Source organism: Theropithecus gelada, chromosome 3 (genome assembly GCF_003255815.1).
Source record: "Theropithecus gelada isolate Dixy chromosome 3, Tgel_1.0, whole genome shotgun sequence".
In the NCBI taxonomy this organism is placed as follows: domain Eukaryota; kingdom Metazoa; phylum Chordata; class Mammalia; order Primates; family Cercopithecidae; genus Theropithecus; species Theropithecus gelada.
In genome coordinates, this window is record NC_037670.1 from 4,797,198 (window position 1) to 4,820,936 (window position 23,739).

At 43.2% G+C, this 23,739-nt stretch overlaps 1 protein-coding gene across 2 annotated transcripts in view; it reads right to left on the bottom strand.

Annotated features, from left to right (window-relative positions):
- Positions 1-23,739, bottom strand: part of AUTS2 (AUTS2, activator of transcription and developmental regulator) — a 1,213,344-nt gene that overhangs the window by 344,628 nt on the left and 844,977 nt on the right. For both annotated transcript variants that reach the window (XM_025378773.1, XM_025378772.1), the window contains exon 5: positions 14,328-14,357. In XM_025378773.1, coding sequence (XP_025234558.1) covers positions 14,328-14,357 — 30 coding nt within the window. The remainder of the gene's footprint in view (positions 1-14,327; positions 14,358-23,739) is intronic.

Below are 23,739 nucleotides of genomic sequence, written 5' to 3' on the forward strand. Positions count from 1 at the left end.
TGGTTATTTTAACACATTTAAATTCCAAAAGCCTAAACATTTCCTTATTTGTTAGTTTGAGTTTCACATATGTTATTTGAAACAAAGAGTCTTTAAAAGGTAATTCTGTTAACATAAACACAGTCAAAGCTGTTACAACTTAAGAGTTTCAAAAGGACCCAGTGACTTCATGAAGGCTCTTCATAAGGCAGGGCGGAGTTGCACTGTAAGCATGTGAGCATGTGGAGGTCCATTACATTTTGTCCAGCTACAAAGATGGATAAGCCCCTTTATAATGAATAATTGCTTGGTAATTGATGTGTTGGGTAAACTCTGATTTTTCTCAATGTCTACTCTTCTTAAAGTGGGCCTACTTGCACAGCATTAGACGTCCAGGAAAAGGGTGAGGGTGCAAGTGTAACCTACTTAAACGCACCAAGTAAATAATCCACATATGTTGTCATGCTGTCTCTGAGGAATACATTATTTAAAATTATTGCTGTATTCTAAACAGACCATCTGAGAGAAATAATTACTTTTCCATGACTGGATCAATACTTTTGTTCCTATTCTTTACTACTTGAGTGATTGGATCTAAGGCCAGAGGAGAAACTAAGGTCAATCCCATGGACCTATGGTAATCTAGCAGGGAAGATCAATGTGTGTGCTTGTGAGCCCAAGGAGGGAGTGGGGGCAGGGAGGACAATTCTTAGTGTGCTAACTTAATTTTAAATTTCTCAATGAGAAAATCCATGCTTATCTATGGCTCTTCTGTTGCAGCATTTTAAAAACTGCCCTGCAGGTACAAGGTATAACTCACTTTATGTCTGGCTTATTGAATAAATTCATGAATTACAACCCTATCATGTACACAGTAGACGGTAAGAATGGTTTGTCCATTCTGTCCAGGAGGGGTAACATTTCAAGCTTGGAAGAGAAGGCGATGAGGGGACTAGAGAGGTAAAAAGGGGTATTTCTGTGGCAGAACAAAAAATCATGTCCACACTGTGGGCACAAGAGTACATTCGAATGTCCAGCACTCAGAATCCACCAATATATAATCTGCAGTCATTTTACTCTATATGGCAGTCTATGGGCCTGATCCATATCCCACTAATTACTAGGAGACAACCTTAAATTGTCCTTTTAAAGAACATGATTCAACATAAGTTTATTACAGCCTTTCCAATAAGAATATAAAAGAATAAAGCATTTGCCAGAGTGACTGCTTAGTCTTAACCTATCAAAATAAATGCCTTTCAAGCACCTTAGAAGCATCATTTACATGCAAGTAATATGCTAACTGCAAATGGGACTTATTAATTAATTAAAGCTCATCACAGAACATCTTCTTTGAGTGATATTTTGTTGGATGTTAGTTTGAGTTACAACAGAAAGTGATAATATACTCTTTGAACATTTCCTTTTATTCCAGCGTATTACTATTCTCCCTGGTCTTTTCCTATCAGCTCTCAGGCTTATTGGAATATGGCATGTGGGAGAGTCCAGCTTAGCGGCTAAGAGCACTGCCACACCAACCTGGGTTTGAAACCTGGCTCTGCCATTAACCAGAAGCAAGACTGGGCATGTTTGGTAATACCTCTGTGACTCAATTTCTGCCTCTGAAAATGGGGGATAATATTAGCACCTATCTATTAGGATTGTAGTGTAGAATACAAAGTCAGCATATGTATAGGACATCTAAGTACTATTTAAACAATAGTTCTTTCTTTATCTCTCTGTAGCACTGAACACTAGAAACCATATAGAATTTGAAGTCAGAAGGCTATTTCTGCTATCATTAGCTGTATAATGTAAGTTACACAACCTTTGAACCTCAGTTTCCTTATAAGGAGAATGGAGGTAATCACGCCTACACTCCATTGGGTTGGTGAGAGGACTGTAAAAGATAATGTGTAAAACATCTTGGCAAACACTTCTAACTGGGTTGATGAGACTCTATCAGGCTCAGTCCAGCTGCAGGGCTGGACATGGGTTCTGCCATAATGAGGACTTCTGCCTCCTTTCTTCAGTCTGAACATAGGCAGATAAGAACAATACAAATCAGCCCAAGGCTTGGCAGAGACTTGCACTTACCCTGGGCTCTCCTTGGAGAAGGAGTTTTGGCCCAATCCATCCTGGGGGCTGAAGTCATCAAGGAGAGAAAGCAGATAGCAGTGGCCACTGTGGGCGGCACCTGGTTACGTACACAAGGCAGCTAGTCATCTGCCAGTCCGGGACGTACAGACACAAACACATCCTCTGGTTGGCTCCCCACAAAGTCTTTCCCTGGCTTCTTTCTCAGGGCAAGGAGACAGCAGCCCCTGCTTAGGCCACTGCCTGCAGCACCTCTGAGCAGGAAGTCAGGGCCCTTGGACTCCCCATCAGACCGCCTGCCTGAAGCACACTCTGGAGCTGGGGAACTTGCCTGAGAAGCCAGTAAAATTTTAATGCACTCTGTAGTGCGGTCATGTCATACTCGGTTATGGCAAATAATCCCAGATGCCTGCAGAGGTAAAATGGAGCTGTAATGTGCTTGCCTCCTAACCCGAGCTGACAGCAATGATGTACGACTACCATTAGCGGAAAATATCACTTCAACTAACCCATGATCCAGCTCCGCTCAGGGTCACATTATCCATGAGGAACAAATTACACTCCCAAAGTAAATACAAATTTTCTACACGAAATGGGTACAAAAAAAGGGAAGGGGGTGATCTGTTCCCTTCGCCAGCACACTGCTGAGTGACATAGATGATAAAGGACAGGACAAATCATTGGCTGACAGAGTGCTGTGCCGTAATCAGCTCAGCCGGCACGCACTCCGGCCGATAAACACTATATTCTCCCCTTAGTGGCAAATACATAATCTTTAACACGGACATGGCTGCTTCAGATATTTACTACCATATGGGCTGCAGGAACAGCCCACGCAGCATTTGCTGTCAAAAAAGAAAAGGCCCTGTGGCCCTGATGGACCCAGAGACCCTCTGCAAGGGTGAGAATCAGTGTCTGGGGATGGACACGAGGATTCTTGAGGGGGTGAATTATAACTCAGAACAAAACTACCTTAGGGGGTGCAGTGCAGGAGCCACCGTGAAACCATGGCCCCTTCTCCTGTGTGGGGTCGTAGGAAGAAAATGGTCTGCAGGGACGATATGGGGTTCATGAGGCTCTGGACTGGACGCTCAGAAATTCCTCTCCTCCAGCTCTGCTCTTCCCTGTACTTTGTGGGTGACAGAGGCGAGGGTCTTTTCCTTTAGGAGACTTGGATAACCAATAAAGCAACTTCTGGGTAGAACACTAATATTTACAGGGCCGTATGTGTCAAGTACATGATAGGCATGGGGTACTTTCAGGGATTCTATGATTTAATAAAATATTAAATGTTTACACATATACAGATACTTAAAGGAAGACTGAGTTCTGTGTCCAAATATGGTTCATGCTAAGTCCACCAATTGGTGTGGCCTACATCCCTAATTAATCATGGGCTGGCTATGATACCCATCTGTAAGAGTTAAAATACGTACCTTGTCTATAGCCCTTCCCTTCTTACCTTGGATAATTGCATTCCAGGCCAAAAAAAGTAAAAGGTCCCACTTCAGAAGAGCCTGTACATTCTAAGTTGTGAGTAGACCCAAATTTTATTCGTTCCATGTTTCTTGAGAAACCACCATGTTTGAATTTTTAGAAGCTAGTGCAGCTGTTTGGGTGGGGGTGAGGGTGGATAGATAAACAGGATCCAGGTCTCTTGTAGCACAAGTAGGTGAGACACAGAGGGGATGACAGCATGAGCTCCTGAATGGCACTGCTGGGCTTATCCCAACTCACCCCGATGTGCGGGGAAGCAGCACGGCCTGGGAAGAGGGCCCAGATTCTGGGATCCTAAGACACAGCTTATATCTCAGCTCCATCACTTATGCCTCATTTTTCTTATTTGTAAAACAATGACACCTGCTTGAGAAGATAAAGCCTTGAAAAGCCCTAACAGAGAGTTTGGCACATGGTCACCGATGCTGTATGTGAGAATATATAGATCCCTACGATAAATACTTAAAACAGATCTTAGGAAGTGATTTTTTAAAAGTGTTTTGAAAAATGCAATGTTCTCTTTCGTGTGAAGTGGTGCTAATTATTATTATTTAGTTGCTATTATTGACCCTAATCTTAGTTTTTCACTGACCTAAGACATTAGTAGCATCTATGTTTTTAGACCAGGAAATTAGGAACTTCAAAAACCACGAAGAGCACTAGAGAGAAACGATGAAGCCCAAACTGGGCTCCTTGAGTACTACAACCACCCACCACAGGGCTTCCTGGTCCTTCCTTATTTCAAAGACCCCATTCGGCTGTCTCTGTAAGTATGCATATACTTGGAAGACCATGAATCAAGCCTGGTTTAGAACAACAATGGAGAAAGCTGCTTTCAGATTTCTTTGGGTGATTCTTCGGGTACCTGAAGAGGTCATGCAGGACTACAGCTAGAACTTCTCAAATGTCCTCATGGCAACTGAAAGGAAAAAGCTCTATCCTGTATGAAAGAGAACCAATTTGACCTTCCCAGCTGTAACTTTAATTAGAAAAAAAGAAGTCCATTCATTTGTTGAATCTGGGGACTTCTTAAAGTATAAAGTTTGGATAATTATTAACACATCCTAATACAGATATTTGATTATATTTGTCACACTAGAATGGCACAGTTCTGAGGAGCATTTATCTGTAACTATCTTGCCATCCAGTAGTTGTCAAGGGGGATTAACTGACACACATGCACACACACATGTACATGATCAAAAAGTTCTATCTTTATTGAAGACAGAACACTCTGCAACCCTAATACAGTATAAGACAAACTCTTTGACAACCAAAGAGCCTCCCAGGTTACACTCTATCAGAAGCCACTAACATGAAGCATGTTGTTCAAGACATCACCTGTACAAATGCCTCTGCTCATGACCCTGCTGGTATTCAGGTGGTTCAGGGCTCATGGTCAATTTCATGGGGCTGATAGCCATCACCTCCCCCAGCCTCCTCCTTGGCTTTACAACTTCCCCTTCGGGTAAGCCATAACACCCAAGACGATGGCTCATTCTAAGGGGAAGCAGCAGGAACTTTCCTGTGGGAACACAGAATCATGCACTCAACCTCGATGTTTCTGGAACAATTCCTTTTATAGATCAAGTAACGGTCATTACCAAACAAGTGAGTTCTTGAAACACATTCTGTAAGCTAGCTCTCTACCTAGTCCCCATGCTTTCCCAAATACAGTAGTTGAGGAACACAGATTAAATGAACTGCTTTGCTACCTACTCACAGGTATGTGGTGACAGTTCTATCAGAGTTAAGCAACTATAATTCTCATGTCAGTTCATCAGTAGATACTTGTGAAAAAATGGGTGGATATGTATGACTGAAAGACTGAACCAACAAACAGATAAGGACCCTGTTTAGACATCAGGTCTGTATGTAAGTTTCCTTCAGTTGCTTGAGAGTACAAATGCATATACCCGAGTATGTCCCCTATATGCTTATTCTCTCTTGGGAGACTGAGAGAGACAAAAGAATGGAGACAATTCTTACATAATCCTCTTCCTACTTTGGCAAAGGGAAGACACAATCACATATTAATTTCCCCCTGGGCTCTGCCATGCTGTTGGGGCCTAGGTAAATAGCTATTTGGAAAATCTGGATAGTCAATGTTGGATCATTGAATCCTGCCTCATTTTCAAGATGACAAAACTAATGCTAAGCACCATTAGGTAACTTGCCCAACGCCATACAGCTGGTGAGTGAGAAATCAGGAGTTGGGTCTTCTGAGTGCCCTTCTCCATCACCCACCTATTGCGAGCAACAGAACATCTAGACCCTGTTCTTTCTTCTCGCTGTTTATTTCAAGAAACAAAAACTTAGCTGAAAATGCCTGACAAATTTCCAAGAAGTATTTATTCTGTTGACCTGCCTACATTTAATTTAAAATCTGTACATTTATAACTTCTATCTTTTTCAGGTGCATAACATGGTAGTAATGAACAGATTATTGTACATACGCATTCAGCATAAGTGAAGTAATTTTTGGTTTTGCCTGAAAATGTTATATGAACACCAAAACTGAATGAGATGCTGAATTTAAAATAATTTACCATAGAAATTTAATCCAAGCATAGTATCAATGTGAATTTGGGATGTGTGCAAAGTAATTAAGCCAATTGGAAATATGATTATTTTGGAAGAATAATAAAATGTCATTTTAAGCCAGACAAAATCTTGAAGGGGTAAGAAGAGGTTGAGTAGATGGGCATCACAGAAATCACGCATCCAATATAAAAAGCTCTAAGGCCAGGTGCGGTGGCTCATGGCTGTAATCCCAACACTTTGGGAGGCCAATATGGGCCAGTCACCTGAGGTCAGGAGTTCAAGACCAGCCTGGCCAACATGGTGAAACCCTGTCTCTGCCAAAAATGCAAAAATTAGCCAGGTGTGGTGGGTGCCTGTAATCCCAGCTACTTGGGAGGCTGAGGCAGGAGAATCGCCTGAATCAAGGAGTGGGAGGGTTCAGTGAACCGAGATTGCACCACCGTACTCCAGCCTGGGTGACAAAGCGAGACTCCGTCTCAAAAAACAAAAACAAAGTAAAAATCTCTTGAGACTCAGCCAAGAACTCTAGAAATTGTCTATAAGTTAGGAAACTTATAAATGGCTTAGATATATTATATGAGAAAACTGTAAATGAAATATAGAAGCCGGAGGAAGAGATCACAAATTCTGGGGGTCCAGGAAATAGACATTGGGACTGTATGAGGTGCAGTCAGGTTTGAGTACGAGTCTTCTGAACTTGGTTCACTTATCCCCTCCATTTGGAGATGAGTATCCAGGAAAGAAAATGCAAATTTTACAAAACACTGAACACCTAACTCATGTTAAGCACTGTGCAAAGTATTAGGGATAGAAAGACAAGAATATGGATCCCTTCTCTTTCCCTGGGTGATGGCTGTCTGCTTTGCTGCTATGAAATCTGGAAAGGTGGAGATATTCCTTTCTTGCTACAAAATAGGACAGCACTTCCAAACTGTCTCCTGATCAAAATATATCCTATTTCAAAACTAAGGATGGGGGTTCCACAAGCAACAATGAGGGCCTTCTGAGCTTCTGGAATGTTGCTGAGGGTGCACAAACCTTACTGAGTGTGAAACGTGGCCAACCAAGGGATGGGACTCTTCCACTGTAAGCACAAACCACATGCCCGGTCTTCAGTTTGACATCTCAGCAGTTTCTGACTCCTTCATGAGCCAAGTTAGGCATGTGGTTTGTGTTGAGTTAGGAACATAAGCCTTTGCTGGTTTTCTTTGCTGCTTTTCTTAGAAGCCCCTTCCCACACAAGTGAACTTAAAATGATCAAACACAACAACTTTTAGCATGCATTTAAAAATGAACGCCAGGCATGGTTGCTCGTGCCTGTAATACCAGTGCTTTGGGATGCCAAGGCAGGAGGATCACTTGAGGCCAAGAGTTTGAGACCAGCTTGGGCAACATAGTGAGACTCCATCTCTACAGAATAAAATTTAAGTTATCTGAGTGTGGTGGTACACACCTGTAGTCCCAGCTACTTGGGAGGCTGAGATGGGAGGATTGCTTGAGTCCAGGAGTTCGAGGCTGTAGTGAGCTAAGACTGTGCCACTGCACTCCAGCCTGGGCAACAGAGCGAGACCCTGTCTCTAAACCAAAAAGGGATGCATCAAAAAGTGTGTGAAAAGAGGGAAAGCAAGTGTGAAAAATCAGTAGTACTGCATTTGCAGTTAGCCAGTGGGCCAGTAGGGCTGTCCTGGATACAGGACGCAGTACCAAAGCAAAGCCCAGGAGCACAACCACCTCCTCCAGGTGGTTGTTCCTACTGCTAACGCACAGAGAGAAAAAACTGCAATCAGGAGTCATGTTGTAAGACTGATAGAAAAGGAGAAGGATTCATTTCTGTGAGATTGTGTAGTGTGTACTGCATGTGTGCTTATGCCCGGTATCTACAGGCATAAGCATGGGTGGCACATATCTGTGCACACAGGAAACATCTCTACAACTTTCAAGTTTTTCTCCTAAGCAGTCAAAAATTTCAAGAGCATTAAACACGGGGAAAGATCATGTTTCCCTTTGACATTTATTATAAGGCTGTAGTTCTCAAAACCAGTTGTATACCAAAATTACCTAGGAAGCTTTTGAAAAAATACAGATGCTCTGGCCCTACCCCAGAACCTCTCTCCTGTGATGGGTTTCTGGGAACTGACGGTGTTCGGCATTTGGGAACAGCTGCTGAAGGGACAAGAGCTATACAATCCACTTAATCACCATTTGATCCCTCCAGGACAGTACACGTGCTCTGGGCTCCAGGCTCTGCTCAGAGGAAGGCCTGATGTTTAGACAAGAGGTTTAAAAAGACACTGTTTCAGAACCCTTCAAAATTTAACACTTTCATTCAGCCTGTGTCAGGGAGAAGGGCCCTTGGGATAAAGGCTGAGCCTCAGATTCTGGGGAAACTCCCTCTGGCAGGTTCTCTAGAAGAACCCCAGCTTTCCAAACAGGATGCTAGTCTTCCTCTTTTTTCTTTCTTTTTTTTTTTTTTTTAGGTGAAGAGTTTAACACAATTTATTTTATGCTTAAATAATCGACTAGGTCATCCAGTGTACGGTTTTTCATATATATGTCATTAGAGCTCTGTGTCAATGAATGCTGATTTTATGTGAATATAATCAACAAATTAAAGAATTTCACCAAAACCCAAATAAAAATGCCCTTGAAAACACAGCAGCCTTATTAACCTAATATGACACTGCTAGAATGGTTACAAATGACTGGCTTACTGAAAGGTGTCTATATCTTATAGCCAGTACACAATACAGTAATAAATTCACAGCGTGCTGCCATTCTACTAGCTAAGGATTTCTGTTCAGTCCGTTTTAAATACCCCTGACTGGGGCCTCTTATGAGCACCATCCACCTCTAAAGCAGCAAGCATTTACCCCCTTTTAAGCACTAACAGATAGCATCCCTCCCCCCCTAAAGCAACTACCGTATAGGTTATTTTTGTTGTTGCTGTTTTTAGGTCATTTCATTGAAAAAATTGGCAATAGCAACAAGTATTAGATGAAGGGCTTTGTGTTTACAGATAAAATCTTTTGTGTTGCAGTATACTGTAGTGTTGGCAAAATTGGAAAAGATTTAATCAAAATACGGTGATACACATGCATCAAAATATTAGTCTTCCTCTTTTTTCAAGCGTCCTCTCTCATTTTACCTCAAGTAAAATGAACAAAAGCTAACATTTATTGAGCAGTTACTATGGACCAGGCACTGAGCCAGATGCCTTCATATATTTTTATTTTATTTTTCTAGATAACAAAGTCTCACTCTGTCACTCAGGCTGGAGTGCAGTGGCATGATCTTAGCTCACTGCAGTCTTGAAACTCCTAGGCTCAAGCAATTCTCCTGCCTCAGCCTCCTGAGTAGCTGGGACTATAGGCAGATGCCACCACGCCTCGTTAATTTTTAAGATTTTTCTTTTTTTTTTTAAGAGACAGGGTCTCGCTATGTTGCCCAGGCTAGTCTCAAACTCTAGGGCTCAAAGACCAGAGCCCACTTTGTCCTGCCTTGGCCTCCCTAAATGCTGGGATTACCGTGATAAGCAACCATGCCTGGCCCTAAATGCTTTCATTTAATTGCTATAGGATTATGTGTAGAGCTGTTGTCACCCACATTTGACAGCTGAGAAAGCTGAGGCTTGTCCACAACAAAATAGAAAGGGACAGAGTCAGAAACATGCGTCAGCCATCACACTGAGGCCCAAGTGCTTGGCCACTGGGCTATACGCCTTCCAATCAGCTCGGTCACATGCCATACACAAGAAAAAGGGTGTGGGTAGAAGAGGGAATGACTTTTAATCTCCACATTAACTTCATAACCAAATAGGGGGTATTTCTTAGCATAATGGGCTGCTGCCAGTGGTGGAGAAAGAAAGGAAACAAAATAAAATATGGGCCAAATATTTGGCAATATGCATGTTGCCTCTTTGTTCTCATGATACCAATTCATTTCGAATGGGGGATCAGAATAATTGCTTAATTTGGGTGACTAAGGGTGCCAAGTGCTGCTTCTTTTCTTAGCTCTCACTACAATGAAGAACAATCCCACATCTAAGATGCAGTGTTCACAGGCTTCTGTAATTCCCCACCCAGTTTCTACTGTTTTTTTTTTTTTTTTTTTTTTAATGAGACAGAGTCTCGCTCTGTCGCCCAGGCTGGAGTGCAGTGATGCCATCTCAGCTCACTGCAAGCTCTGCCTCCCAGGTTCACGCTATTCTCCTGCCTCAGCCTCCCGAGTAGCTGGGATTACAGGCATGCATCACCATGTTGGGCTAATTTTTTGTATCTTTAGTAGAGACAGGGTTTCACTATGTCGGCCACGCTGGTCTCCAACTCCTGACCTTGTCATCTCCCCGCCTCGGCCTCCCAAAGTGTTGGGATTACAGGCGTCAGCCACCGTGCCCGGCCCAATTTCTACTCTTCGTGAATGTCCTCGTGGCTATCTGACATTAATGTGGAATGTATTCACGTGGCTGGGAGGGGAGGATAAGGGAGATACTTTGCTCAGTGTCTCATCAAAGCCTTTTTGTGCACAAGCGTCTCTTGTATTTAGGGAAAGCTCTGCTTTTTAAGCCCCTTTCGGAGTCACTTCCACGTTAATTAGTAAGGGTATCATTTTATAAATTACAGCTTCATATCAGAGGAAAGCAGAGTTTATCTTAATTCAGTCAGCTGTGTGAAACACAGTACCCTAATTTTAGCCCGCCGGTTCTGCAGATCCCTATGGAGTAAGGGAATGGCAGGTCTTCCGGAGAGAAATCCCAGTGGGTCCCCGACAAGTCTCACTTTTGCCTCCAACAGCATCCCTGGTGGGGCTTGCTGAAGGGATCCCAGGACACTGAGTGGCATCTTTTCCACCATTAGCAATTCAGATTCGAATGCGAATCCTCCAAGCAACACATGAAAGCAGCCCTGGTTAGCTCTGTGGCTCCGACGGGGGCACAGGCAAGAGGTTTCTTCACAGAGGAGGCTGACAGGGGCCCAGGCTCTGACAGAGCATAAGTCTTGGAGGATGGTGTTAAAGTTGGCGATAAACACCAGACAATCTCAGTCCAAAAGGGGAAGTCTGACAGTCTTCACTGCACCAGGGCCAAGCAGGTGCGAGGGCAATTCGAGTCTCAACGGCTCCCACTGGGAGCCCTCTAGAGAAATGGCATGGGGCAGAACAGAGACAGATGATGTGAGCGCTGGTTGTGGTGCGGCCCCCACTTAAGACCTGCAGGATCACCACAGTCGAAAGGAAGAACGACTGGGGGTGCGGGGCAGGAGATGCGCCATGGATCGGAGGAACACTCCTAATGCCCCTTCCCTTCCTGCCATTGCCATTCTTGGACTCGCCTACAACCAACCACGTATCCGCTTTATTACCCTGAAATCAACTCAAGCTCAGAGTGGTGGGTGGGAGCTACCTTCCCAATACCCATTATTCTGACACTTTGCTTCTTGCACTTAGAAATGGAAACCTAGGCAATAACTACTCAGGAATTTAGGTGATGGGAAAGGACCTGGTGGGGTGCTCTCCGTATTGGTCCCCAGATCCCTCTGATAACCAGAGGCAAATTACTTCTAGAAATTACCAGAGTTAGGTGATCATCAAGATCCATGGTTCAAGACAGCTCTAAAGGCTCCGAGGTCATTGACCTGGGATGAGGCCCTGGCACTGCAACTTGTAGTAGCTCCCCAGGTGATCTGGGTGTCAAGGTTGAGACATTTACAAGGAATGGTGAAGACATTTACAAGGAATACAAACCTGGGCATCCTTACCACCTTCTTTTTTTTTTTTTTTTTTTTTTTTTTTTTTTTTTGAGACGGAGTCTCGCTCTGTCGCCCAGGCTGGAGTGCAGTGGCCGGATCTCAGCTCACTGCAAGCTCCGCCTCCCGGGTTCACGCCATTCTCCTGCCTCAGCCTCCCGAGTAGCTGGGACTACAGGCGCCCGCCACCTTGCCCGGCTAGTTTTTTTTTGTATTTTTTAGTAGAGGCGGGGTTTCACCCTGTTAGCCAGGATGGTCTCGATCTCCTGACCTCGTGATCCGCCCGTCTCGGCCTCCCAAAGTGCTGGGATTACAGGCTTGAGCCACCGTGCCCGGCCATCCTTACCACCTTCTACCACTGCTGAAGACTGGTGATGGTTTTGGAATTCACATTTCCTTTTTTTTTTTTTGAGATGAAGTCTCGCTCTGTCACCCAGGCTGGACTGCAGTGGCACGAATTCTGCTCTCTGCAACTTCTGCCTCCCAGATTCAAGCGATTCTCCTGCCTCAGCCTCCCAAGTAGCTGGGACTACAGGTGCCCGCCACCACGCCTGGCTAATTTTTTGTATTTTTAGTAGAGACGGGGTTTCACTGTGTTAGCTAGGATGGTCTTGATCTCCTGACCTTGTGATCCACCCGCCTTCGCCTCCCAAAGTGCTGGGATCACAGGCGTGAGCCACCACACCCGGCCCCACATTTCCTTTTAAGGAAAGAATGTCAGCTTGGTGGTACAACCCTGAATAAGATTTATCCTTTTGGAAAAGTGGCACAGGCTTACAAAGTGAGATCAACCATTGCTGATAGATCTGGAAGGGCTAGAAGGTACCAGTCCCTCCCTGGGTACCAGTGATACCCACCATGTGGGAATGTGGCCTCAGGGGTTGGGGGGCCAGTGACCATGTCTTGAACACTGAACCATTACTGCTGTGCACATGTCCCTGGCACCCACTACACACTGGCTGCCTGAGACACCAGGGGTCCTACTTCCAAGGAGCTAAGGCTCCCGGGGGCTGGAGGAAGGAAGCTCCTACTTGTCAGTTAAACAAAAGAATAATCCACAGCCCCCTTTCCAGTGTGTACTTTCGCTGTCATCCAACAGCCCATTACCATGTCACAGCATAGCACACCCTTCCATAGGTCACTTTGTTTAAAATGACATGGATAATGCACATGTCAGCAAGCTGACAGTCCTGGCCGTCCTTCAGAGATAAAAACCTCAAGGCGAGAGCCTGTTCTTATCTGGGGGACATGCATTGGTCTATCATCCAAGTCAGGCAGAACATGATTTCTCCAGAGAGCACTTTTTTCATTTCCTGATTTTAAGGAAATCAAATAAGCACCATTTGTCTTCATCTGAATATGCTTGACCTGCTCAAATGATGATGTCTCGCATTTTATAACAGGCTACATATGCTGAATTCAAATTAACGACAGTACAGAACAAGAGCCTTTAGATCTCTCTTGGAGGCTGGCAGCAGAGGAGGAGAGAAAAATTCTGGGTTTGTTGGAAAGATCCCACTAAATACTAACCGCAGCATTCTGAATAAAATCCGCAAGCATGTAGGAGGTGAAAGTCAAAGCACAGGGCACAGGACAGATCCAGAAACGGGGGAAGGGAGGCTGAGTCCATCCTTTTGAAGCCAAGCAATACAGAAACCATGATATTCAGGTAACTCTTCTCGAAATAACACAAAGCAGCAGTATAAATGAAAGGAAATTTGGTTGGGGACTGGGACAGCTAGAAGGAAAGACCAAACAGATAAATAATCCCTTTGCTTCAGGCAGCAGAAAGATCACTTTACCAGGTTGTGATCCAATCTTCTGGAACCTCAGAAACTGAGTTCCTTTTCTTGATCCATGTTGATCTGGATACACAGAGGCTGGTGCCCATGAGCCTCGAAACAGAGCATGTACCTGCTGGAAGAACTGTCCTCCTACCTGGCTGTTGGCCCCGATGGGAAGAGAGCAGTTCTCATCGGACCTCCCTTGCCCACCCGTACCCCATGATGAGATTCCTAGACACATACCATTAACATTTCTATCAAGAAGGCCAATAGGTACAGAAAAGCATATGGGTCAGTAAAATAAATGCAGAAATGACATTATAAATGCATACTAGCAAGTTTAATGTTCTCATCATGGATTTTAAAAAATCAGATGGTTATTAAAATAAATAATTTTACCTTTTAAAATGTTTTTGGGTCTATGAGTCATCTTCCATAAAGTAAAAACTCAGTGTCACATATATGCAATATTAAAGGTCTTGTTTTAAAAAAAAAGTAGATCTGACAAATTAAACGTGTCATAGCATAGGAAATGTCACCGTGTGAATTATGCCCATCTTTCCTAAAGAGAAAAGGTCCTGTCAACATGAAGCTGGCATCCCACCCTGTAGCTGTGTGTGGGAGGACTCTGGTGTTCACAGTCTGTTATGTGCTGTGCCCACAATGCGGGGGGGGGGGGTCTTACCTTCTCTTCCTGGTCACTGTCACTGTCACACTGAAAATGAAGACAAGAGAATAAGGGTTAGTGTAAGAACTGAGTATGTTTTTGCTTTTGATGCCTCATCCCCCAACCCTGTTACAAAAAAAGTGCAAGATAAGTAAAGGAAATAAAAAATGTTGTCTTCTTGGAAAGAAAGAGTTTCTTGAGCTCAAGTGCTAGTAAACAGCATCCGAAACAAAATGCTATCCAGATGCAAAAAAGGCGTTTTGTTCATTTCATCTGATGCCTGTACTCTGTGGCTCTTCCTCAGGTCAGTTCAGCAAGGTGCTCAATCATACAAGTGAGTGCTTCCCTCCCACCACAGCAGGGTAGAGGCGATGCCCCTCTAGGAGTCAGCCACAGGATTAAGGTGAATCAAGATTGTTCAATGAAATTCAGAGCAAAATCAATTTCTTAACGAAGACATTCTATCTTCAGCTAATGTGAATGGCTGTATCTCTCCCGGTGCTTTTCTACAGGAAAAGAGGTAAACCTCTGGGCATCGTAGTCGCTCATTTGAACTTTGAAGGAAACAGAACATAATGGCCAAGGCTCACCACTTATGATGGCTGCCTTTTCCAGTTTAGAGGCCCAGAGAATAGAAGGAACACTCCCTATAAAAAGTATGCCGAAGACAAGAGGTCAGGGTAGTAAATAAAAAATATGGGCAAACAAATATGCTTTAGGGCCATAGACTCAGATCATATCAACAGATCCCGAATTCCAACCATTTAGTTGGTTTGGGATAAGCAGAATGATAATTAATAATTAACCCCAATCTTTGGGTTCCTCGCGATAAGCAAAGGAAAAAAGAACATAACCTAAAAAAAATGAAGTGTTTTGCTAATTCAATATTCAATGAAAAACTGGGGGATGTGTTTCGTTAGAATAAAGCTCAGCAGATAAATATATCCATTCATTCACTCAATAGCCCTTGATAAGGAACTGCTAAACTAGACTGAAATTCACCTGAGATACAGGCCTGGCTCTCAAGGAGCCTTCCGTTTAGCAGTAAGACATGAAGCTGGGATACAGACACTAGCAGGGGTGTGGCATGATCAGAGCTGCTTCCATGAGGATGACTTTCTGTGGGACCATGGAGAGAGTGCACAGTGGGGAAAAAACAGGTCACAGGGAGAGCAGTTTGGCAGCCATTCCACTGTCTAACCCAGGGTGGTGCCATGGTTTAGGAAGGGAGAAGCAGATGGCAGAGCAATTCTGAAGGTAGAACCAACAGGATTTGATAACACATGTATATGGGAAGCAAGTAACAGAGATGCATCTAGGATGATGCCAAGGTTTTTTAGTGTGGCCACCTGGACATGTGAGTTGGTACAGCTTTGAACAGAAACAAGAAATAAATTTGCTCGTAGGTGGCCACTGCTGGCTAGATCCCCACAGCCAATCACAACTCCCTTCTCCCTAGTCTGTACCTTCTCCTGACACTCTGAGGTTAAAAATGCCAGGTACTTTCTTTCCTGATTTTTCTTGCAGCTAAAGGTGGGAAAAGAGGTAAACCTCTGGGCATTGTAGTCGCTCACTGGAAGACCCATCTTTGGCCAATGAGATTCTGAAATCTGATGAGGGCTCTAGAAACAATTTTGTCTCCCCAGTAAACAAAGAAAAGAAGGAACCACCTGCCTCTGGCCTTTGAACATGAGTGTGTAAGAACATGATGTCTGGATATGTAGCAGCCATCTTGCAAAAATGAGGCAAAGAGACTCAGTACAAAAACAACAGAGTGGGACCAAGGGAAAAAAGCCTGACAGAATTGGACCACTGAATCCATCTCAGAGCAGCCTGCCTCAGGACTTTTATTCAGAAAACACTAAGTTACCTTATTGTTTAAGCTCCTATTAGAGAGCTTTTAATGGGAAGTAACAGAACACCCATCTAAATGGACTTCTTGCTATTATGAGACAACCTGGGGACTACTTATTCTTTTCAGACTAAGCACTCTGGACAAAAAGCATTTAGGAACTTATATCACAATCTTATAGGCTGGAGGATTAGAACATTTTCTACTTCTCCCATTGGCTCCTCAGTGCCACAAGTTAGTCAGATATTCAGTGACAGGGATTTAACCAAGTCCAATGCATCATTTCCAACCCAGCTTCCAACCTCAGACTATCTACATTTACATTCTTTGACCTGATGAGTAGTTTCTTTATTACAATAAGTCAAATGAGCTGAGAAAGAAATGGGAAGAGATGAAGACTTTGAAGCCCTAGAACCGCAGGTGGATGAGGAACAATAGTGTCCTGATTGTGTGATCTCTCCATTGCCTTTAATTAAGCCCTCTGTGAGGTTCCTAAGACCCGGGCACACTTTCAAGAGTGACAATGCACAATTCAGGAGGGGTGTGGAAGGCAGAAGACTATTTTGCCAGGCAGGCTTATGTTCCCAGATGTTCATAGCGCTCCTTGTGAGGTAATCAATGACAGCTGAAGGCTGTGGCATGGCATTTGCCCACTCCCCAAGGATCTGGTGTGCAGGGAGGAGGAGGAGTGAGGTAGTTGGGAAAGAACCACCACTATGCCCCATATCCTAACGGCAGTATGTCCCTGGGAATGGTTATTTCTATCTAAGTGTTAAGCTTCCTGCTTTCCAACAGTCCAGTTCTAATTTCAAGGTCCACTTAATTCTGCATCAAGTAATTACTGATCTACCCAGAAGCACCTTGTCTCCAGAGTTAAGCATATGGTGAAGAACCGAGACCTACTGGTATCCATTATGGAAGCAGCACGGATGCCAAGCCGATTAAAAATGCTCAGGCTCCCCACACAACATGCCGGGTGAGTGACAGCTCCTCGACAAGGCCAGTCGTGGAGTCTGCCAAAACAGTCTCTGCTGCACTGGGGTCCACATGGTGTGCTGAGAAAACAGTTCCATTTCTGGTATTAAATTCCCATACTGACCCGAGGACTTTGCCGTGAGCTCAGCAGGAGCGCACCATCCAATTTACAGCTCCACTCTCTGGAGCCTCGAGTGCCAGCCCCTGGCAGAGACGAATGATGGTCAACCCCTCCAGCTCATAAATTATGCAAAGGCAATAAATGCACTCAGCAAACAGCGCCTAACGTTTGCCTTGCCTGGCTCCTAACACACTCTGTAAAAAGCCAGAAGCTCGACACATACAAGAGGTCTATTCCACTCATAAAGGGGGTTTGTTGACAACCCCAGACGGAAAGCGAGCCACAGTCCTAAGGAGTCTTTCTGCTTCACTGGCAGCGGTTTATGGGCCTGCTTTATGAAAAAGGGAGGCTGTTTTATAGAGTCAGTGTGGGTAGAATTCATGGCCTCAAATTCACATTTAATACACTGTACAGCTTTCACACCCTAAGTTCAACACACTGTGGATTTTTTTGGCCAAATGATTCTTGGTCTTCAAAGGTTAAAAGAAGAAGTGTCTGCTCCTCGATCCCTAGATACCCACTCCAATTTATAAGAGTTCACATTGAGCCACCTCCTGATGCAGGTTTATGTTCTGCATGAGGCTGGGAAATGGAAAAGGCATGTCAGATGCAGAGACGGGGTCCCAGCAGATTTGACCATTTTAAGCATTTTGACATAGGGGTCCTGCTTTGGTTTATTAGCAAACAGGTTGCACACTAACTACCAGCTTGAGGTGACGGAGTACTCTCCATGACAAGATTTCAAAGCCCGCTTGAAAAGCTAAAAATATTTCCTCCATTTTAAAAGCAAGAAATGAAAAGAGACAAAAAGGAACAACCAGGTCTTACAGCAATGACAGGTAAGAATTCCTGGTCACCCGGCCTTCAGACAAAGACATGACCCGAACCATCACAGACAAAAGGAGAAAAAGAAGAGGTGTGCGCGCCAGGCCACAGGCCTCAAATGCACCGTTAGAAAGGGACTAGTTCCTAAACCTGAGTCCCTCCAGCCATCCCAATACTGCAACCGCTCAACTCCATCTTCACCATCTCCTCCCCTGGTTTCATGAATCAAAAGTGAACTGCTGGAGGCACAGTCTTCCTTTCCCAGACAGGTCTTAACTCTTAAACAACCAACCAACCAACCCACCCAGTCTTTCTCCTTTTGAAAATACAGATTTATGGCTGGGCAACGGGGCTCACGCCTGTAATCCCAGCACTTTGGGAGGCTGAGGTGGGTGGATCATGAGGTCAGGAGTTCGAGACCAGCCTGACCAACACGGTGAAATGCCATCTCTACTAAAAATACAAAAATTAGCCAGGCGTGGTGGCATGCGCCTGTAATCCCAGCTACTCAGGAGGCTGAGTCAGGAGAATCGCTTGAGCCTGGGAGACGGAGGTTGCAGTGAGCCAAGATCGCACCACTGCATTCCACCCTGGGCAACAGAGCAAGACTCCATCTCACAAACAAGCAAAGAAACAAAAAATCAAAAAAAAAAAAAATTTACTGGATACATTTTTTAAAAAATTACCCATAAATCTACAATTCTTAGGTAAACACTTAATACATTTGTGTAAGTCTTTCCAGCCTTAAGGATATAATCCCCCTCATCTTTCAAACATACATTTTAAGAAATAAAAATGAATTCCTACCATTTTGGAACCTGCTTTGGTTTTCACATAACACGTCAAATATTTTAGTTTAATCAGTAAAATTTGTCCTGCAACATCACTTTAAAAAATAGCGACACTGCAATCTGCTGTGTGGATTGTAACATAATCTAATAAAAATATTCCCCAGTGCTGGGTATTTAGATTGTTTCAATTGCACATCCTAGAATTTTTCCCTTTGCACCCATTCACCAATATTGCTGTTTGTGACTCTCTTTTCAAGGCCCTTCCTTTTCTGCATATTCTTTAATGTCACTGTCTCCCCAGAGTTGCATCTGGAGTTCTATTGTTTCTATGTGACTTTCAAGGGAGTCCTTAAAGATTCCCTTGGTCCCTTCTACCATGTATATGCTGAAACTCAAAAATCTCTATGCCCACATTTGCCAGATGTGTAACTTTGGAAAAGTTATTTAAACTCTCTGGGCCTTAGTTTACTTGTCTGTAAAATATGGCTAGAAGAGGAGAATGCGTTAATACATGTAAACAACTTAGTGCACGGTACCAAGTATGTACAGATGATAAATGTTAACTATTATTAAACTTCTGTTGGGTATGTGCCCCCTCTTGAAGTGTGGCGAATGCCTCAGACTCAAGTATCCATCTAAATCTGGACTCAACATCTTTGCTCACCTGAAACTGCCCCTCTCCCACGTTGCCCTTAGTAATAGCATCACCAAGCAATCACTCAACTGTGTAAGTGAAGAGTCTTATCCTTGACTCTATCCTTGAGCAGACTTATCTTCCTCTCACCCCACATTATTGATTCTACTTTCTAACTCTCCATCCCTGTGGCCATGGCTACTGCTTTAGTTCAGGGTTTTATTTTGTCATTACAAGAGGATAATGACTGCTTTCCAAGGTCTATGCTCTCTTCCTTTTCTAATCCAAGTCCTTATTGACCAGAGTGGATTTCCTAAATTTCTATTTGATGCAGATGCTTCACAAGGCCTATGAAGACCCTTCATATTCTGTTTCTAATCCCCCTCAACTCCCAAATCCCAACCACTCTCTCAACACAATGCTTCTTAAGCTTTCTGCGGTGAAGAGCCATTTGTTTTTGTTTTGCTTCCTTAATTTCTAATATGTTATGACAATTACTTTTGTAAAACATAATAAAAAGTCAAATTCTTGAAAAATGAAAAAGAAAAACAAATATATATGAAATACATTTTAAAAAATTATTAGATTTATGAAACACAAAATTATGCTACTGAATTACTCTAAAAGTTTCCCAATGCTTACTCTTGACTGCCTATACTAATCTCACAGCAGGTTGGTTGCAAACAGCTTGTGGCCTGGCCCTGGTTGGCATCCTCGCATTGTGTGGCACTATCCTAACATACCTTGCTCCAACCACACCCACTCGCACTCAATCATGCCATCAGTTGTCTGCCTTTAACAATTCCCTCTACTGGGAATTCTATTCCTCCAAGTTTCTACCTAAAAGCCTGACATTCACCTTTGAAACATAGTTCCTTTTTTGAATCTTCCAATACTTTTCCAGAAAGACTTAACTGCTTCTGTCTCCATCCCTTACAAAACTGTACTGCAGTTGTTTGCCACAACAGTCTTTCCTACCAGAGAATGAGCTCCATGTAAGGACAGTGCCTTGCTTATCTTTGTACCTCTAGGCCTTGGGACATAATAGGTGCTCAATTATACTAATAAGTCAATCTCATTCTTCTTGAGTATTGTTCAAACTGTGGTTGATTCCATGCAGCATAAGCAAAGTATGATTTAAAAGGCAGGTGATTCCAAAGAGAAAGTACAGGAAACACTAATATGATTGCTTAATGCAAAGAGATATATGTGTGAACACACTGAGGGAGGTTAAAATTGTTAGCAGAGCCTAGAGTTGGGGCCCAGAAGAAAATGTCTTCCATTAAAAGGCTCAGAAAAGATGTGATTATGACTTTATTACACTTCTTCAAAAGCAAATATTTTTCACTTTCATTTGGGAATCTCAGTATCTGTGTTTTAAGACTCCAGTCCAAATTGAAATGAGTCAAGATCTGTGACATCTCTCTGTCTCATTCAGAATGTAGGAACAAGATGGAATTCTAGGTACCTTGTGATGGAATGCATTCTTAAGCAGAGAGCGGCAATCATTGAATATATCACATACAATGACATTGAGGAGGGCATTGCTCTCTATTCTGCTCAATGGACCTTGCTGGAACAGTTATTTCGTATCTCAAATCCATTTATCATTGCCACCAAAGATGTCAGGGCTGAATACCACTGCTGAACAAAGTTATTTCATTCTTGTTTCTGCCTAAAGGAAATGAGAGGAAAATGAGAGAGAACCCCAACTTGTAAACTACAATATCTAACATCAAGTATAATTTAACTTTGCCAGTGACAAAACAAATTGATTCCCCTTTGGGGCCGGCGGTTTATCTAAGACCTTAAAGACATCCCTCACCTAAAAGCAATTTCACAAGAAGCCACCTGCAGAAAACATGACACTTATTTTCTTATTTAAAGAAGTAAGATAGCAGCATGGTGACTAAAAACATGTTTACCATCCCCTGCCCAGCTGCCCAGTCCTTTGCTCATGTAAAAATGGGCCGCCATTTTGTGCCACACATGGCAGCTCTGATGCTGCCTGTTTTTCATCAATCCACAAAGCCCTATTTTCACATTGTTTACATTGCTCTCATATTGGTTTTGGACTAAGTGAAATTTAAAGCTACTGGGGCCCTAGAAATTTTTAAATTTTTAATTCTGAAAATGTTCTTACTCAGACCGTCTTCTTACTGACTGTAAAAGAATGCCATTGACTACTCCCCTCTATCTTAACAGTAACTATGCCTGATCAAATAAAATAGTTCAGATAAAATGAAAGCCTAATTAAAAGATTCATGTTGCAAACAACAGTTTACAAGAATAAAGCTTTTGGCAATCACCTAATGAGCCCATTTTAAAATAATATGAGGTCCACCAGTCTTCAGCTGTTCAGGAGATACAACAGAGAATCAACTCTCAGAAGCCTCTGGAATTTGGTACTGATAACCCAGCATTCCTGCATGAGGGAGTTCTCAGAATCTGACATTTTGGCAAGTTCTCAGTTTGAACTGGCCAGAACTCAAATAACCAGTGTGATCTGAGGGGGCTAAGGGAACACTTCTTATTCCCCCTCCAGTGTCTCAGATAATCACACACTTTCAACCAACAACTTTCATGTAACTACTATGTGCTAGGTTCATTCTACCACCCATTAGAAGTGCAAATATATTGACAGAAATCAGGTTGTCCAAACTTGAAGTTTTTTTTTTTTTTTTTTTTTTTGAGGCGGAGTCTCGCTCAGTCGCCCAGGCCGGAGTGCAGTGGTGCAATCTCGGCTCACTGTAAGCTCCGCCTCCCGGGTTCACACCATTCTCCTGCCTCAGCCTCCTGAGTAGCTGGGACCACAGGCGCCCGTCGCCATGCCTGGTACATTTTTAGTAGAGATGGGGTTTCACCGTGTTAGCCAGGATGGTCTCGATCTCCTGACCTCGTGATCTGCCCGCCTCGGCCTCCCAAAGTGCTGGGATTACAGGCGTGAGCCACCATGCCCGGCCTAAATTTGCTCACAAATTAAATTCTAATATATATTTTTCCTTTTTGTCACTTTGAAATCCAGGTATCTTTCATAAATCAATCTGTATGCTGTAAATTTCCACAGATCATTAAAGTATTGTTGGCTTTATTAGAATTGGGGTTGGAAGTGAATATTTCACAAATCTTTGGGGAGTTCAGCTTCTTTTCCCCTAAGAAAGGAAGTCACATTTTGCCAAGTATAAATATACATAAACCCCAAAGATGAAATTTACTTAAAACCCAGAGTCCACAAACCTCAGCGGTTGCCAGATTCAGAAAAATAAGTCTCTTGTCCAAAGGTAAAACTGACAGTCTGGGGCCCAGTGATTTGTAAATGATCTCTTTTAAGCTTAAGCAACAGATCCTTTGCTTCTCTGTCATTGATTTACTGATTCTAAGTCATCAATAGCATTAATCCGTACTTGCCTGGGGACCTATTACAAATGACTTTGAAGATGGTGTGAAGCAAGAGTTTATTATGAGACTACAGTGCTACTATCAGAAAGACATCTTTGCCTGTATTCTTTAGCAGAATTCTATTTGTGACCCCTACGTAATGGGGCAATTTTCTCTTCCCATATATAGTTTCTTGTTGCTCTGGATGGGGCCTGAGCCCCTACCCCCAGGTTTGCTTCATCTAATGCTGGGTTCTTTTTGGAGTCCTGTGTAAGCTAATAAAACCCAAATTTGACGATGAGTAAAAAGGAAAAGTATGTTATGGGTTAAAATAATACAAGAGTCTATTTTTTCCGCTGTGTTGTGATCCATAGAAATCACCCTGAGCCTTTTCCCTTTCTTCTCTGCCTGGGAAGCCAATTGCTTTGATTGCAGTGATATGAGCTAGCTAAAATGACTTGCCCTTGCTTGTGAGGCAAATGGAACATGCTAATAGAACTTATCGCATTACCCGATGCAAAAGTGCCATAGCTCATTACTTTAAGATAAAAGGATATCATTGCAGACGGCAAGCAGAATTGACTTTCTGAGGCCCGACTTGATGATGATTTAATCAACTGCTCTCTTTCACTTCTCATCTCTGTGCCTGTCGGTTTCACAGGTGCCGTTAAATGAGACACTCAGAAAGTGAGCGGAGGGAAAGAAATTGCTGTCATTACTTTTCAAGAAAGGAGGTATGCAAATTTTCGACAGAAAGATTGCGTTCATAATGGGCCTGGTAAAATACAAGGATCATGCTTGACAGGTGAGGGCAAGCCATTTGTATGTCCTTAAAGCAGAGCAACCGTCCTCGT